The sequence below is a fragment of the Bidens hawaiensis genome, unplaced genomic scaffold (assembly GCF_021521415.1).
Source record: "Bidens hawaiensis isolate Kalapana, Puna unplaced genomic scaffold, B.hawaiensis_p1.1 tig00003290_1, whole genome shotgun sequence".
Classification (NCBI taxonomy): domain Eukaryota; kingdom Viridiplantae; phylum Streptophyta; class Magnoliopsida; order Asterales; family Asteraceae; genus Bidens; species Bidens hawaiensis.
The window spans coordinates 190,990-207,730 of record NW_027491182.1 but is presented as its reverse complement, the minus strand read 5'-3'; the positions used below and the strand labels follow the sequence as shown (position 1 = coordinate 207,730).

At 34.6% G+C, this 16,741-nt stretch overlaps 2 protein-coding genes and 1 pseudogene across 3 annotated transcripts in view; all 3 read left to right on the top strand.

Annotated features, from left to right (window-relative positions):
* Window positions 1–352: 352 nt before the first annotated feature.
* The window catches only part of LOC143623106 (putative LRR receptor-like serine/threonine-protein kinase At1g05700), a 28,058-nt pseudogene continuing 11,669 nt past the window's right edge, over window positions 353–16,741 (top strand). Inside the window, exons 1-3 of the transcript XR_013151834.1 lie at window positions 353–473; window positions 623–1,167; window positions 6,162–6,622. The product of XR_013151834.1 is annotated as a putative LRR receptor-like serine/threonine-protein kinase At1g05700 (transcript). The remainder of the gene's footprint in view (window positions 474–622; window positions 1,168–6,161; window positions 6,623–16,741) is intronic.
* LOC143623097 (uncharacterized) lies at window positions 8,021–10,620 on the top strand. The gene is made up of 5 exons (XM_077094078.1): window positions 8,021–8,185; window positions 8,273–8,344; window positions 10,097–10,177; window positions 10,263–10,429; window positions 10,499–10,620. Exons 1-5 carry the CDS (start codon window positions 8,172–8,174, stop codon window positions 10,618–10,620), a joined length of 456 nt encoding a protein of 151 aa, XP_076950193.1. The 5' UTR covers window positions 8,021–8,171.
* On the top strand, window positions 13,357–15,511 carry LOC143623096 (putative LRR receptor-like serine/threonine-protein kinase At1g51880). Its single transcript, XM_077094077.1, has 5 exons — window positions 13,357–13,572; window positions 13,819–13,945; window positions 14,285–14,347; window positions 14,441–14,630; window positions 14,900–15,511. The coding sequence occupies exons 1-5, from the start codon at window positions 13,357–13,359 to the stop codon at window positions 15,285–15,287; spliced, it is 984 nt and encodes a 327-aa protein (XP_076950192.1). The 3' UTR covers window positions 15,288–15,511.

Below are 16,741 nucleotides of genomic sequence, written 5' to 3'. Positions count from 1 at the left end.
CAAGGGTTGAGCTAAAGAAAAGGAGCGGAACAAATAGGTAAAATATAACTCTATAAGGATAATGGATCAAGGGTAGGCATGTAAATGAACCAAGCATTCAGTAAACAATATGTGAATCATTCAGCGGGAAATTTGATTATTTAATAAAAGAACGAGCATCACAAGTTGAAATTGATTATTAAGATCATTAGTTTAGTTCCATAATTTGTGTTTACTATTCTTTTAGTGCGCTATAAACATCACAAGTTGCAATATTTGTATTAATTTCTTAATCCCATAAGCCTGATCTCATACAAACATACAAACAATTTAATATGTAAACACTAGCTATGTTATAAATATACTTCTAAGTATTAACTTCAACCTGAAATCTCTTGCAGTAGAAATGAAAATCTTGAGAAGTTTCTATACTGTTTGCATTCTTCATGTGGCTCTCACCTTAGCTATGGTTCATGCTCAGAATGATCAATCAGGTACCTACGAACGTTTTCTTTTAAGACAATATGTATGTCCGTTGAATAATTAGGTAATGGAATATATATATTCATTTACATCGAAATAGAAGGTAAATCGGCAACAAGCTGTGCCGCTAGCCCCTTAACATTTATTATTTTATTTGCAGGTTTCATCAGCATTGATTGTGGACTACCCGAAGGCTCAAAATACACCAATACAAAAACAGGCATAACCTATGTTTCAGATGCAGGTTTCATTGAAGGTGGAGTAAGTGCAGAAATATTGCCTAAATATATATATGGTAACCTTGATCTCCCTCTCAAAACTCTTAGGAGTTTTCCTCAAAATAACCGAAACTGCTACACTCTCAGACCCAAACAAGGGAAGAATAATAGGTATTCGATAAGGGCGTGGTTCATGTATGGAAACTACGACTCTAAAAATCAAAACCCAAGATTTTGATCTCTATCTTGGAGCTGATTTTTGGACACAAGTTTATATTAAAAGACCGTTTTCTGAATCTTACTGGGAGATAATACACCTGGCCTCATCAGATTACATACACGTTTGCCTTGTAAAGACAGGTGAATCAAATCCTTTCATTTCAGCAATAGAACTGAGGTTTTTGGATATCACCATGGATGAGCCTCCATCAACATCACTTGAACTGTATTATGACCGCGCCAGTTTTGGTTCAACTGAACGAATCAGGTCAGGATTTTGAATTTCTTGAATAGTATATATACAAATCAAGCATAATAAGATATGGTATATAATTTCTTTTTATGAGCATTTGAATTTCATTGTGTTTCATAACAAACAAAGCTTGTAAATATATAGAAATAAGAAAATAATTTTATTACTTAATTTTATTCCCTTCAATACTTGTCTAAAACCAATAATGTAACATCTACCTCTCATACTCACCAATATTGTCCACTTTACTTACAATAAGCTCAGGCTTAAGTTTTTGAAAGACAAAATACTTCCCATCAGGTCAGTCATCACTATTTTATCACCCAAACATGCTTAACTAAATTACATTGCTTATTTAAATAAACCTTTTGACTTTTCTGCCCATTTTCCTTCCTTAAAAATGACCAGCTTCATCATTATACCCTGTTACCTAGGGCTGTAAACAAGCTAAGCCGCTCGTTAGCTATTTGAGCCGGATTGACAAAAGGCTCGAATTGAGCCAAGCTTTTTCTGAGCTCAAGCCTCGCATGGATTGTTTAGGCTCGTCGAGCCTTGTGGTTGTTTTAGTTTTGTCTCTTTTATACTTCTATGTATTAGTTTTAAGTTACACAATCGAGCTCAAGCTGAGTTTAGGCTAGCTCGTTCAAAGTTTTTCACAAATTATATAAAAATAATTAAAAAAACGTATATAAATTAATTAATACATAATAAACGAGTCTGACCCGAATTCGAGTTCACATAAGTCAGAACAAGCCGAGATCGGAGTTTTGTGCACGCCCCTTATCTTACAAGGCCAAAGTTCTTCAAACTCCCTTAACGAATATCATCCCTTATTTACACTAAGAAATTTAAATACATCAAATTATATATCTTCTTTAATAATATATGGTCTTGTCTTTTCCAATGTGGAGTAGCGATAGAAAGTTTGCGTTTTTCAATGGAGACCCATGTTCAATCTCCACTTACAACATTTGGGGGTGACATAGGTTGCTAAATGAAGCAAGCATGCGATCTTAATTTGTGACCTCTAGTTCGATTATGAGGGCGTCCGGGTTTTACCACCGGTGGCCCTTCGAGTGGATGAGTTTTTCCAGTAACTAAAGATAACTTGGTGGCGCTTAAGGGCTCCGTACGACTGGGTTGGGCCAGGTGGCAGTGACCTTTTGCCATTAGGTCACATCGTACGAAGTACATAGACATTCTATGTTTGTTGGCCGTTAAAAAAAGACATTATATATGATTTCTGCTTAGTATTAATTTATATGCATGCAATCTTAATTATTTATTTAATGAAATACCCAAAATATAATTCAAGTTATAAATCTCGTACAAGAAGTAAATCGCAAGACATGGGTTTAGGTAAAAGATTTCTTTAATTATCTAATTATAGTTGTATTTTTTTTAATCTTGTTTTCAATTCTTAAAGTAGATTAATATTAGAGGAAAAAGTTAAAATGCAAATAAAGACAAAAATAGAACTGTGAGATGTATGTGGGAAAAAAAAGAACTAATTAAAAAACACAATACAAAGAAAAAAAAGGATGAAAAGACGAAATACAAAGAAAACAAAAGACACAATAACGAAAATAAATAAAAAACACAACAATAACTAATTAAAAAAATACGCAATAGATCGTAAAATATGGCACAATGCTGAACAAAATATAACACAATATAAAAAAAGACACAATCAATGACAAAAATAAACAAAAAACACAATGATAAATAAAAAGATACAATGATATTTTTACCTCCACAACGGTCTTTTAAAAAAACGAGGAAGAATGTGGAAATTACATTTTTGTGTTTTTTTTTTTTATTAAATTTTGAGTTATGATCTTTTTATTAATTTTTTCTAGGGTTTGATTTTTTTAGCTACAATCCTTCTCACTATTTTCATTTTTGTCCTCCTTTATAAAATAACCTAACCCTAATATTGAAATTTAGAACTTGATCGATGTTGTACAATTCAACATTTAAAGTAGAATACTGCTACAATATGTTGGAATTAGGATAAAAAGAACAAACCGCTAAGGAGATCGAGATTAAAGAGAGAAATTAAGGTAGGGGTGTTCTTCGGGTTATTTATTTGGGTTTCAGATTATTCGGGTCGGGTTGTTCGGGTTTGAGCTCAAAACAAATTGACCCAAGAACCGACCCAAATAAGTTTGGTTTGTTCGGGTTTCGGGTTGAACAGGTCAGGTAAATTCGGTTTGGGTTTCGGGTTTAACAAATTAAAAAATATATATCCACCTTTAGCAATATCATAAATTAAAAAACCATATTTGAAGCCGTTATAAAACCATAATATACAGCCATATTCAACAATAACATATATTATTTAGCAAACGTGAAATTTATCATACAAGCATGCATTAGACGGGATGAAGGAGTGTTGTTGCCTGTGGATCAATACTTGTTTAGATTGAAGAAACATGCTCAATACATATTGGTTTAAATACTATACTATTGAAGTTTTTGAATTAGAGATGAATTCTCAACATGCTTTATGGTAATTAATATATTGGGATGTGACAGATCCAATATTAGGTGGAGTCTTGAGAACAGTCGAACAAGAATACACAAGTCACTGTGTTACTTCACCGCTAAACTATCCTATAAAAATTAGGGATACATGCATCAATGTATTATACTTCGGGTTATTCGGGTCAACCCGAATTTGGGTATTTCAACCCAAATACCGACCCGAATATTTTATCTCGGGTTCGGTTAGGATTTTAATCAGTTCGTGAATTCGGGTCGGGTTATTCGAGTCTCGGGTTCTTCGGGTCTGGTTCGTTATTCGGGTCTTGGGTCGCTTCGGGTCAGGTTCGTTATTCGGGTACGGTTAAAAAACACACCCCAAAATTAAGGTGCTGTTTGTTTTTTAAAAGGAAAATGTGTGTAGTCAGCAATAAGAAGACTGTTTGTTTTTTAATGTCTATAGATTGCTAAAATAAACTGGTGATAGTGTTCGAGTAGTGGTAGTGGCTGGTGGTGGTGGATTTGTCACTGGACGGTGGTAGAGGTAATGGAAGGTGGTGGTGGCGAACAATGGCAGTAGACAGTGTTGGTAGGTGGTGGACGGTTGGTAGTGGTGATAAACGGTGGTGGTAGACGGTGGACGGTGGTGGCGGATGGTGGGTATTGGGTGGTGTGTGGTGGTGGCAGACAGTGGGTGGTGATGGTGTTTAACGTTTTGCAGACCTTTGAAGTGGGTGGTCCAAGTCTGCTCCAAGAAGAGTTCGCACAGACCTTTTTTATTGAAACATCTTCGAAAAAACAAACAATTTGCAGATGACAGTCTGCGCATGGTTTGCGCGACACAGACAAGAGAGTCTGCACAGGCCTTTTTAAAAGAAACAAACAACACCTACGTTAAAGTTCAAAAGGTTTAAACTTGATTATTTGTGGATTAGTTTAATGATTAGTATAAATAGTGGTTCTATGCAATTAGTTTCGGCACGCCGATTAGTTTGGGCGCACCGAGTTGCTAATTAATAATAGAGAGTTTAGATATGGGTTGGTCTCTAGTCCTTTTGTGTTTGGTTTTGTTCTTGATCCAGACTATCTACAATATATAATACAAGAGACAAGGATAAATTTAGACATTAGATTTTAAGAGTTATACAAATTATAATGCACAAAGTGCATGCGTTAATAAGGGTAAACTTGTGTTTTAAACACTATTCATCCAACTTACAAGTTCACCCTCTCATATTTAAACATATTATGTTTTAATTTCAATTTACGTATAACTTCTCACCCACGGTTTTTAAACGACTATAACTGTTTCATACGTTAATATTTATATAACAGAATTACACAATAAAAATGAGAATATTATTCTCTTTAATTTGAATATGATATTGTTATAATTTTTTCAATTTACAAAAATTAATATGTTACGAAGGGATGTTCAATGCTGGTTTTGATAGTTTTTAACTTAAACTTGTGAGCCTAACCGTTAGTAGTATTTATTGTCGTCCAATGAACCATTGAAATCTGAAACCGAACCATTACTAACGGCCAGGTTCTGGTTTGGTTTCATTGTTTAAGCTTTGATAATAAATTTTATTTAAAACGATTATTAATTTAATTGTATCATCAAATTAACATGTTACGTAGAGGTGTTCAATGCCAATTTCGATAATTTTTAAGTTAAACGTGTGAGCCTAACCGTTAGTACTGTTTTTTGTTGTCAAAAACTAAAACTTAACCATATTAACTTGAAACCGAACCGTTATTAATGGCCTGGTTCTGGTTTGGTTTCACAGTTTAAGCGTTGATAATAAATTTTGTTTAAAATGAATATTAATTTAACTGTACCATCAATCCTTACTAAGCATAAAATATGATACTTAAAAGGATCATAATATGAAGAATGATAAGTCTAGTCACATAAGTGGTAAACGTTAATGGAAGACCTAGGAGGTGAAATAATATCATGAACAAAAATAACAACAAATAAATTAGGTTAATTTAAAGTCGTAATATCTAAGCTTACTTGTATTAAAAAAAAACTTTGTTAAATTATTTTTGAAGTATATATATATATATATATATATATATATATATATAACAAAACATATTTAATGCTAAATAATAAAAAAAAATAAAATGCATTCAACATTTATAATCTAATCTGGTTTCATATGGCAGGTTTCCTGTATAAACAACGAACCTGTTCGCTATGCTCTGAAAATTTTGAAACCGATCAACCGACCGAAAGTAAAAAAGCCAACTGTGAAACGACAACAATGACTGGTTTAAACGTTTTCAAGGTTTTAAAGTGAACCATATTAACCATGAACACTCATATTGTTACGTGATTAGCAGGGTCTGTGTTCAAATATCCGCCCCATCGCGTGAGCACCCATTTAGTATATATATAACAAGGACTCTTTGTGTTATATAACAGTTTCTTCGAACTTAATGGGCTCTTTTTATATGAACTTTCCGAGATCAAGGACAGGCTACGTAAATGTATATTCATTTTTCTGATACAGGTATGGAGATGATAAGTATGATCGACTGTGGTATCCATGGGATGTGCCTGGCACTAGAGTGGTACAGACTTATAATAGAGTTACCCTGGGGTCTTTAGAAATACCATCAAGAGTCATGAGCACTGCTGTTACACCTACTATCGCCACCGATGCTATAACCCTGATTTTAAATGCTGGTACCGCCAATAAGTATTTCTTCTATCTGCACTTTGCTGAGGTTGAAATACTAAAAAGCAACGAGACCCGAGAATTCAATATTTATCTTAATGGGAACCACTGGTATGGACCATTTTCTCCAACTAAAACAACCACCATTCAAAGCACGTCTCCTAGTCCTGGTTTATCAAGCTACACATTTAAAATAAATAAAACACTTAATTCGACCCTCCCTCCTTTCATCAATGCAATGGAGATGTACCGTGTAAAGCAGTTCCAACTACAACAAACAATAGACCAAGACGGTATATAATATATATATATATATATATATATATATATATATATATATATATATATGGATGAAATCTGGTAGAAACATTTTTAAATGAGAAGTATAAAAAACATTAGTGTAAGTATTCTAACATTGAGTAGTTATTATTACATTACACTTTAAATTTGAATAATCATAATCACTCTAGTTGATTTGTAGGTTAATAATGCTGCCACAAAATGAACTAAAGTAACTATAATTGTTCTAGTTAAAAGCCAAAATGAACTAAAGTAATTATTATTGTTCAAGTTCAAAACCAAGCGTAATAATAATTACTCTAATGTTAGTACAATCGCTTTAATTATTCTTATATATATATATAGGCAAAGTATAGAATGAAAACTCTTTTGAGTTGTGAAAACCCTATGTAACATCGTTTTTTTTTTGTTACATATAATATATGTTGTTACATTTAATACAAACCATCAAAAACATTGAAAAAAAAAATGTTTTGCTATTTTTTTACTAATTTTTATATATATTTTCAAGAGATAAAAAATATAAATTTACTTTTATATTTTTTATTAACTTTAATTGTGAACCACAAGATTTAATCTTTAATTAAAAACATGTGGTTGAAAATAGTTTTTTAGAGTTTTCACAACTCAAGTGGGTTTTTATTTTAACCTAACCCTATATATATATATAGTGTCCCTAAGAGAACTTTTTGAAATTGAGAATTCTAAGAACCATTTTGGCAAACAAAATAACCCCTTAAAAATATTTTTTAAAAATTATAAAACGAAAAAAAAAAACAAAAATTTTTAAAAAGTAAAAAAACCAAAAACTTTTATTTTTCATCCCGGTTTCATTAAAAAAATTTATATATTTTTGCTTAATCTCTATTTACATAATGTACACATATGTACATTATCATTTATCTTAATTGTACATATGTGTATAAAGAATAGCATTTATAAAATTAAAAAAATAAGTATTCTACATACATGTATAATTTTGCTAAACGATATATTTTTTTTATTATTTTTTTATGAAATCGGGATGAAAGATAAATTTTTTTTTGTTTTTTACTTTTTTTATTTTCACGTTTTTTTTATAATTCTTTTTATTTTTCTTAAAAAAGTTTTTTTTTTGTCTAAAATTATTCTCAAAATTCTCAATTTCAAAAATGTTTTCACATCCATTATATATTTATTTTTGTCAGTGGTAACATTATTTTACATTTAAACATGTCTTCCTCATTTGCCTTTTTGTTAAACTAGGTGCTGCAATATGGAGTATCAAGTCAACATATGGGTTAAAGAGAAACTGGCAAGGCGATCCATGTCTCCAACGTGAATCTCTTTGGGATGGTCTTGGCTGCAACTATAATGACTTACAGGCAGCTAAAATCATTTCCCTGTATGTATTCCATTTAATGACCATCAGTCCATCACTTTGTAATTGTTCCATTTTGCAACCGCACACAATTACTCAAGTCAAGCAAATTAATTTTATGCAGGAATCTTTCTTCTAGCCGTTTAAGTGGAGACATAGCAACGGCCTTAGCAAATCTCACTATGATAGAATCATTGTAAGTTGTTTCTGTCTTTTATTTCTAGTCTTTTTTTAACAAATTAAGTTGTTTCTCAAAAGTGCTTATTTCTCGTTTCTTCTTTAGAGACTTGTCCGACAATAACTTGACAGGTGATGTGCCAGAGTTTCTCGCTCGACAAGACCACTTGAGGATTCTGTAAGCCCACTGCTATATAGGATCTATAATCACCTATTCGAGATATAATTTCTATCTATTATTCGTGAGGTTCAGGCCTCGTTTTATGTAGAAAGATAAGCTAACTAAGGCAATAAAGTAAATTGACCCTAGCTACTACGTGAACAAACTCTATACTTTAAATGTTGGTGTGGTTAGTGCCATCAAACTATTTGGGTAATTGAAATTTACTTAAAGACCAAATGGGAAATAAGAATATAGTTTGAAATGCGTTAGGGAGGTGATACCTGCTCGCTCATGGCTATTCTTATTCATGCACAAACGAGCCTGGGGAATTAAGGAGGTTGCGCCCTTTGGTGGGGGTTCAGGGGCAATGACTGGGTACAACACGTGGCGCCCGCAGTTGAACAACTTTGTGTACTTTAAAGAAATGTCATTAGAAATTTAGTGAAATCCATGCATACTCATTTACAACAAAAAATGTGTTTCCAACAAAACAAGTTAGATGACGCTGGATTATGCTTCCGGCCTGAGTATGATTTAAGTATAGAACAACTATTTCCTCATGCAATGAGTTAAATCATCGGGGTAATTAAGTACCTGATCCATATTCCTAGGAACGAAATAGATACCACTAATTAACACACAACTAGGGCGACATGCTAGAGAAGGCCGGGAAGGTAGCTTTAGATGTGAGCTAGAGTGGTGCCCAAAATTCATTTTATTTTTTCCTAGAAAGCAATAGTTGACAGGAAAGTCATTGCCACTTCAGAGTCCACTTACTGAATAAGCGGGGTCCATGGAAAAAAGAAAAGTGGATCTTGGCAGGCATAGGGAGGCATGAAATCTTTGCTGGTTCGATTGCTAAAGTAAGCGGACTCTGACGTGTGATTGACTTTCCAGCCAAACATTGCCACCTTGCCAATTGTTTTGGTACTTTTGATTGAAGTACACTAGTGCAACTAGCGGGTTACCTAGAAACACTTAGTTTCTCAAAGACCCCCTTGGAAACACTCTAGGTGATCATAGAAATTTCCACTTGCATGAGGCAGTCCAACTCCCTATGACGAAAGATTGCTCTAGTTTAGCACTTTTCATTTTTTCTTTTATTTTCCTAAACCCCGTTCTACAAAATGGATTCTTAAAATTCCCGTTGTCTCAAATAGGGAACAATTGTGTGTAGGTTTCGACATCTTATGGTGGCTAAGTATTTGGCAATGCTGCTTTTGCAGAGCTAAGACTCAAATGCCATATAATCAAATTTGCGGAATTTATTTAGGAGTAGGTCAAATAGAAGTAGGCTCGTTCAAAGACAAAAAAAAAAAATGAGACGAAGGATCTAATCAAACTAGATTTAGAATCTGGTTCATGAATGAGTAGAAGATAGTAAAACATGAAACACGTATTAAGAATTCACTGAATAATAACTAATTGCTTAATAAAGCTATTAATATGCACTACATAAAATGTAAACAATCGACTACACGAAACAGAAAAAATAATACGGGCACATCAATCAAAACAACCATTTCCTAATCCTTCTCTAAATAGAATATGATCTGTTCTATGTGTTTTTTTTTCTTCACTGTTATTCTGCCAACATATGTACAAAATGAGTTTCACACATCATTTTATATAGAATATATGCTAAATAATAAAAGTAGATAAAGGAGCCCACATACATGAAGAAACCATAAACTCTAGATGCTATACATCTAACAAGGTCAGAAGCTTTCACACAATGCATAATGATCTTACATGGTTTCCTTGTAGCAACTTGAAAGGAAACAATTTCACAAGACCACTTCCAGCAGAACTTCTAGCAAAGTCAAAGAAAGGATCATTGTTTCTAAGGTTTGCTCCTCACTTTTAAACTAAACCGTAAGAAAAATCAAACAGATAATTGTACCCTTTGTTCTAACATTAATTGCATTATCAGCATTGAATCAATCAGTGAGGAAGATAAAAGCTCATGTCTTGAGGGTTCATGCCGAAAAAGCAAGGGTAGTAATGTTGTGATTCCGGTGACAACAACAATTGGTGGTGTCATCATGCTATTAGTTGCATTAGCCATCGTATGGATAATTAAACAACGGAAAACAAAAGGTACAAAACATTTTTATTTTGAATGTTATAATATAATCATATATATATTAATGATCAAATTGACTTTAGTAGGTCAACAAAGAGTGAACAACGATCAACAAGTAGGATATTCTAACGACGGTGAGTTCATGCTTCATGATTTAAGGCTTATATTTCAAGAATACTTTATGTTGAAAATTTTGACTAGTTAGATTATATGGTATAATGTGATCGCCATGTTCTCATTTGACTTATTGGGACATAGTTAATTGAAATTAAATGAACTGTCTATGATGTGTTATGTGTTTAAGTTAAGCATGTTAATTATGTCAAGGAGCATCACAAAATTGAGATCACCAAAGTTGAAATGTGAACTTGACCCATTGGTTAAAATGATTTAGATGAATCCTTAACTGGCCAAGATTTACAATGATTGAAGTCTAAGAACATTACTAACAATCATGCATCATAATTGATAATAGTATATACATAAAACATGTTTACACACACACAATTATGTTTCAATAAATTATATTCATTGTTTTACTAAACAACAATACTCATTATCTTGATATGGTGAATCAATTTAAATTGTTAAATGTGTGACCCTTTAGAATCATATGCCAATGTCAACACTGTCATGATATGTCTTTGCATGTAGATAGTTCACTCTAAAACAAGATTCAACATATCTCAACTTAGATGGTGGTAGACGTCTAGCAACATATTATACACACACACACACACACATAGTATGTACTGTTAGGATTGAACGCGCACACACAAACTAAACACAAACACGAAAGCAATAAACAACACGAGGATTTAACGTGATTTGGTCTAAATTGACAAACATCCATGGGTGGTAACTATTCTTTATTGAGTGACAATGATTATAAGTACATAAGGCGGTATAAATAGAGATTGAACTAGGGTTAATAAATTACTAAGAAAGAAATCTAAAGTGGACTGGGCTTGGCCCGGCCACCCGCACCCGTCTCCTCTTTTGACTTCATATAATAAACCGAGCCTACACCAAAAGGCCTACAAAACCCAACAATCTCCCACTCGGAGGCCTTGAGTACTCTCGTCTGCACTCCTGATCGTACTTTCGTAATCTGAACCTTAAACATCTTCTAGTTGCCACCGCCTTCTCATCAACTAACTTGAAGGCTTGTTAAAGATTCCCAGAGCTCCAACACGTCAGTCACGACCGATCCATTTTTTGTCTCTATCGGCTCCCAGTGTAACGAACTGCCAAATCCTAAGATACCCCGAGAACAAACACTCTTCATATTCAGCAAGTAATCCATTGGAGAGGCTTTTTTAGCTAGAATACTGGTTTTCTTAATCCATTGTCGACCTGGAACTGTATCTGAAACACGACATGTGCTCCAACTGTTATGATGTTCTCTGACTGATTTAACCTTCCTAGCTTGTTCATCCTGAATCTTCACTTTGGCTCTGGGTTTGTTACTTGCAAAACGAACCTTCTTCTGCCCACGAGATTCTGTGAACCGGATTTTGTCTTTCACCAAAACTGGATCCACTCTTTTTAATGACGTATCGACCATATACAACGAACCCATTTTCTTGCCACAAGCAACCACGAGATTCCCTTGTACTACCTTCCACTCCCCATTCCCGATCTTAACATCATGCACCTGGTCATCCAACTGCCCAACTGAAAATCAAACGTTTCTTCAAATTTAGAATAACCCTCACATCTTTCAAAGTCCAAGAAGTACCGGCTGAAGTTATCAAATCAACATCTCCCATACCCGTAACCTTTAGAATATCATCGTTCGCAAGTCGAGCCATTCCAAAATCCCCAAACTTTATATTATTAATCGTTTCACTACAGTGAGTGGCATGAAACGATGCACCAGAATTCATCACCCAAGCATCAATGTTACTCTCAACACTGCAAACCAAAGCCTCATCACTACTGACCCGTCATCTGTGTCATCTTCTGTAGCGTTCACTTCTTTCTAACCATTCAGACACTGATTCCTGAAGTGTCCATTCTCTTTAAACTCTAGCATTCTATATTTTGATGAGTCTTAAACTGACTCCTCTTCTTGTTCCTACTATCTCGTTTTCTCCTATCTATACCTTTTGTGACTAACATATTGCCTGATAATTCACTTGAACTTCTGCGTCTTGAATCTTCTCCCAGAATCAGGTCCCGAATCCCGTCAAAAGTAATTTTTTGGAACTACAAACCACCGTCATTGTTTGCGACCAACTGTTGGGTAAAGAGAAAAATAAAAATAGGCCTTGAACTTCATCATCAAACTTAATGTCGACTGACACTAAACGGGACATGATCGAATTAAGATTATTAACATGCATTGTAACTGGCCCACCCTCTTTCATTCTTGTTATCCCTGGCTCTCAGATAAGATAAACCTTATTTGCTTCCGAAGGCTTCTCATACATGTTGGATAGTGCATGCATCATACCACACGTTGTGGTTTCTTTCATGATGTTAAACGCAACATCTTCCAACAATGACAAAGTAATACAAGCCCCCTTCTTGTCTAACTTCTTCCAATCTTCATCTGACAATTTTTCTGGTTTTTCATCCTCAAGCACTACATCTAAGTTTTTTCTGACCAAATAGCGCCTCAGAAAAACTTGTAATAATTTATTAACCCTAGTTCAATCTCTATTTATACCGCATTATATAATGCGGTATAAATAGAGATTGAACTAGGGTTAATAAATTATTAAGGGTTAATAAATTATTAAGCAAGAAATCTAAACGAGGCTGGCTTGGGCCCGACCACCCACACCTGTCTCCTCTTTTGACTTCATTTAATAAACCGAGCCTACACCAAAAGGCCTACGAAACCCAACATGTACGTATATGATGACCTAATTTGATAGGAAGTCTTAGGACATGGAGAAGCTAGTACTTCTTCAATCTATTGATGTTTAAATCAATGAATACAGATTTGAATCTAAAAGATGAGCTGCTTACACCTAGAAAGCAACAGTTCACATATTCTGAGGTGCGGAGTATCACTAACAACTTCAAAACAGTTATTGGGAAAGGAGGGTTTGGAACAGTGTACCATGGGTATAATGGTAAGGACCAGGTTGCTGTGAAGATGCTTACTGAATCATCGGTTCAAGGGTATAAGGAATTTCAGGCAGAGGTAATTTATGTTAATTTTGCCATGGCATTCCATTTGTACTTAAAGTACTATTAACTCTTCACGTACTAGTTAGGTTACAGGTGTATATTAGTTATTACGATTACACTTGGCTAAACAAGCAAGGGTGCTGCTTAAACAATCACCTGCTGAATGACTGTTGAAGCAAACTTGATCTTTTGTAACAAAAAGACTTAGTCAAACTAAATAGCAAGAAAAATAAACCATAAAAGAAATTTTTGTCCGCAGGTCAAGCTTCTAATGGACGTCCGTCATAAAAACATAACCTCACTAGTTGGATACTGCAATGACAACAGCCGCAAGGGGATTATCTATGAGTACATGGCTAATGGGAGCTTAGAAAAGCATCTATTTGGTAATTCGATGTAACTGAAGTATCATCCTTAATTTAAGTAGCACTGTATTTCATAGTAACTTCTTCAAAAGAATTATTCACACTTTTGATGAAAATTAACTATGTCAAGAAAGGTGAAAATCTATCACCTTAGCTTTTTGTCTAGCTAGTCACTACAAGGTTTCATCTATCGGACATACCCACGATTTTCTATGGTAGGTGTAAATGTTTATCCATTTGCAAAGCAACACCCGTCCGCTTGTTAATATTCAAATGTCCTGTGTAGCTATGTGATTCATGCTCTTCTAAAACGCTTTAGTGTGCTGAATAATATCCTTACGTTTTCTTTTACTTGATCAGATGGAAATCCACGTGTCTTGAGCTGGGAAACAAGGTTGCAAATTGCATGTGATGCAGCAGAAGGTTAGTTATTAGATTGCTTAATGCCGGCTTGTTTCTTTTAGGCTTTGTAAGCACAACTTTAACAATTTCTGCATCTACGGCTTGATGTTATAGGGCTTGTGTACCTGCATCATGGTTGCAGGCCACCAATAGTTCATAGAGATGTGAAGCCTTCAAACATATTGTTGAATGACGTTTTCCAAGCAAAACTAGCAGATTTTGGGATGTCGAGGGCTTTTAAAACTGAAGATGCCACCCATGAATCAACAGTAGTTGTCGGCACTCGTGGATACCTAGACCCTGAGTGAGCTTTTCGCTTTAATGTTTTTCAATTTGAAAGATGCACATAATAGAACTACACACTTTTTTTCTAACTTTAGCAACCAACTTTGAATGATTTGCGATATACAGACTAGCATGGAATTTATTTTAGCAACCTATATCATTATAACAAATGACAATGGTTGAGAACTTAAAAAAATAATGAATTGCTAGCGGACAATTTGAACAAGTCATATGCTGCTACAGTTAACGTTCGATTTTCCCAAATCAAAGCTGCAGTTGTCTTTGCAGGTATTACATAACAAACTTGTTGAGTGAGAAAAGTGATGTGTATAGCTTTGGGGTAGCACTCTTGGAGTTCATCACGGGCCGACGAGCAACATCAGAGAACACAAACTTGATTGACCAGGTTAAGTCAATGGTCGCACGAGGAAACGTTAATTACCTAATTGACCCTAGGTTAGAGGGGAGGTTTAACACCAATTCAGCCTGGAAGGTAGTAGAATTGGCCATTGCTTGTGTTTCCCACACTTCCATCGAAAGGCCCACCATGAACAATGTGGCAGCAGAGCTCAAGAACTGTTTGCAAGCAGAGAAAGCGGGTAACGATAGACCAAATGATCAAAGTGGACATGTATCCTTTAATGTGGAAGCGGTGAGCGGTCCAAACGCAAGATAAAGAATTCTTGAAACCGTCAGGTCTTAAAACAGGTTGTGTGCAGTGTGTATGTTTATATTAATAAATTCCAACTTGTAACTTGTAAGTGATTAAACTACAAGTCAACTATAAGTTTTACTAGAGAATCCGCATAGTAATAATGTATAATATTGTATACTTCAACTTGACCCATAGGTTAGCCTAATGGGCCGTAAGGTTTGTTGTCTATTTGTATGTTATCGTAAAGGAATCTAAGAACTATACGAACATGTGTTGTAAATTGAAAGTTCTATGCAGCATTTTGTCAAACATGAAACACCATGCATGCACCTGAATAAATTCATTCTCAATAGTAGTTCTTAAAAGATGAATGCATGATTCACGAATTCCCCAACGGCAGCCCTGTTGGTGAGTGGTGGTCAGTGGTGGTCAAGAGTACTGACGGGTTCTTGGCTATATGAATTGTATTGTGATTTTCTGGTTAATGAGATCTAGGGGTTACCCACCCGCGCTTCGCTGCGGGCACCAACCAATGCTAAAAGTGTATAACCAAAGAATAAATTAAATGTTAAAACGTAAAACACAACTATGAATAAAGCATTAAATGCTATATTAATCAGGATTGGGAAATAAGATCAACAACAGGGATACAAATTGCCAAGACACAAACTCAATGGATATAATGGATAGATACCAGAATGGCACAAACTCTTAGAGCATTCCCGGTCGATTCTCCATCTCCATCTCTATAATTATACTAGCCTAAGGCGAGGGCCTCTTTACTTTAGGCTAGTCAAGGCGAGCTTGAGGCGAAATTTTTAGGCCAAAAGCGACCTAAAGCGAAGTTGAGGCGCTCTCCTTACATACGCAAGTGATTTTTAAGCATCTAATTGTTGTATAATATGCTTTTTAGGTTGTATGTGCAGGTAGTTTATATATTAAATCATATATAATGATTAAATATAGCTACATTGTGAGTCGTGATGCCAAAACACATGATACATACATATATAAAAATTATCTAAATATCATCGTCTCGCGTACAAAAAGCGCTCGCTTTTGCTCCTGGCGCTTCACTCTTTTTTTTTAAACCCCGCTGCTTTTCTTGGCCTCTAGCTTTTTAAAATCAAGCCTGAGTCAATCCCTCAAACACTCGACCTTGATTTCTTCATAAAGGATCCTGCTTCCCATTGCGCCAATTAGGCATATATAGCACTAAATAAAAAACTTTAAGGCGTCAACTTTCCTTATTTCTTATGTTTCAAAACACAATTATCATTCTTAATTGAAGAACTTAACTATTTCTCATTAGCAATGATAAAGTCCTCAATGTTTACATAATAATACAATTTCTTACGAACTTGGCACATTAGCTGGGTACGTATATTAATTTAGAAATACTACTGTCCAAAAAACTGATGAAGTTAGACCCGCTTCAACCCGGATAAACTTACACATTTCAAGTCTTGACCTAA

Excerpts from the sequence above, each read along its gene's own strand:
- LOC143623097 (XM_077094078.1), top strand. Across the intron at positions 10,178-10,262 it reads AAAGGATCATTGTTTCTAAG|CATTGAATCAATCAGTGAGG; the intron begins GTTTGCTCCTCA and ends TTGCATTATCAG. Across the intron at positions 10,430-10,498 it reads TAAACAACGGAAAACAAAAG|TAGGTCAACAAAGAGTGAAC; the intron begins GTACAAAACATT and ends AATTGACTTTAG.
- LOC143623096 (XM_077094077.1), top strand. The coding sequence starts at position 13,357 with ATGAATACAGATTTGAATCTAAAAGATGAGCTGCTTACACCTAGAAAG. Across the intron at positions 13,573-13,818 it reads ATAAGGAATTTCAGGCAGAG|GTCAAGCTTCTAATGGACGT; the intron begins GTAATTTATGTT and ends TTTTGTCCGCAG. Across the intron at positions 14,631-14,899 it reads CGTGGATACCTAGACCCTGA|GTATTACATAACAAACTTGT; the intron begins GTGAGCTTTTCG and ends TTGTCTTTGCAG.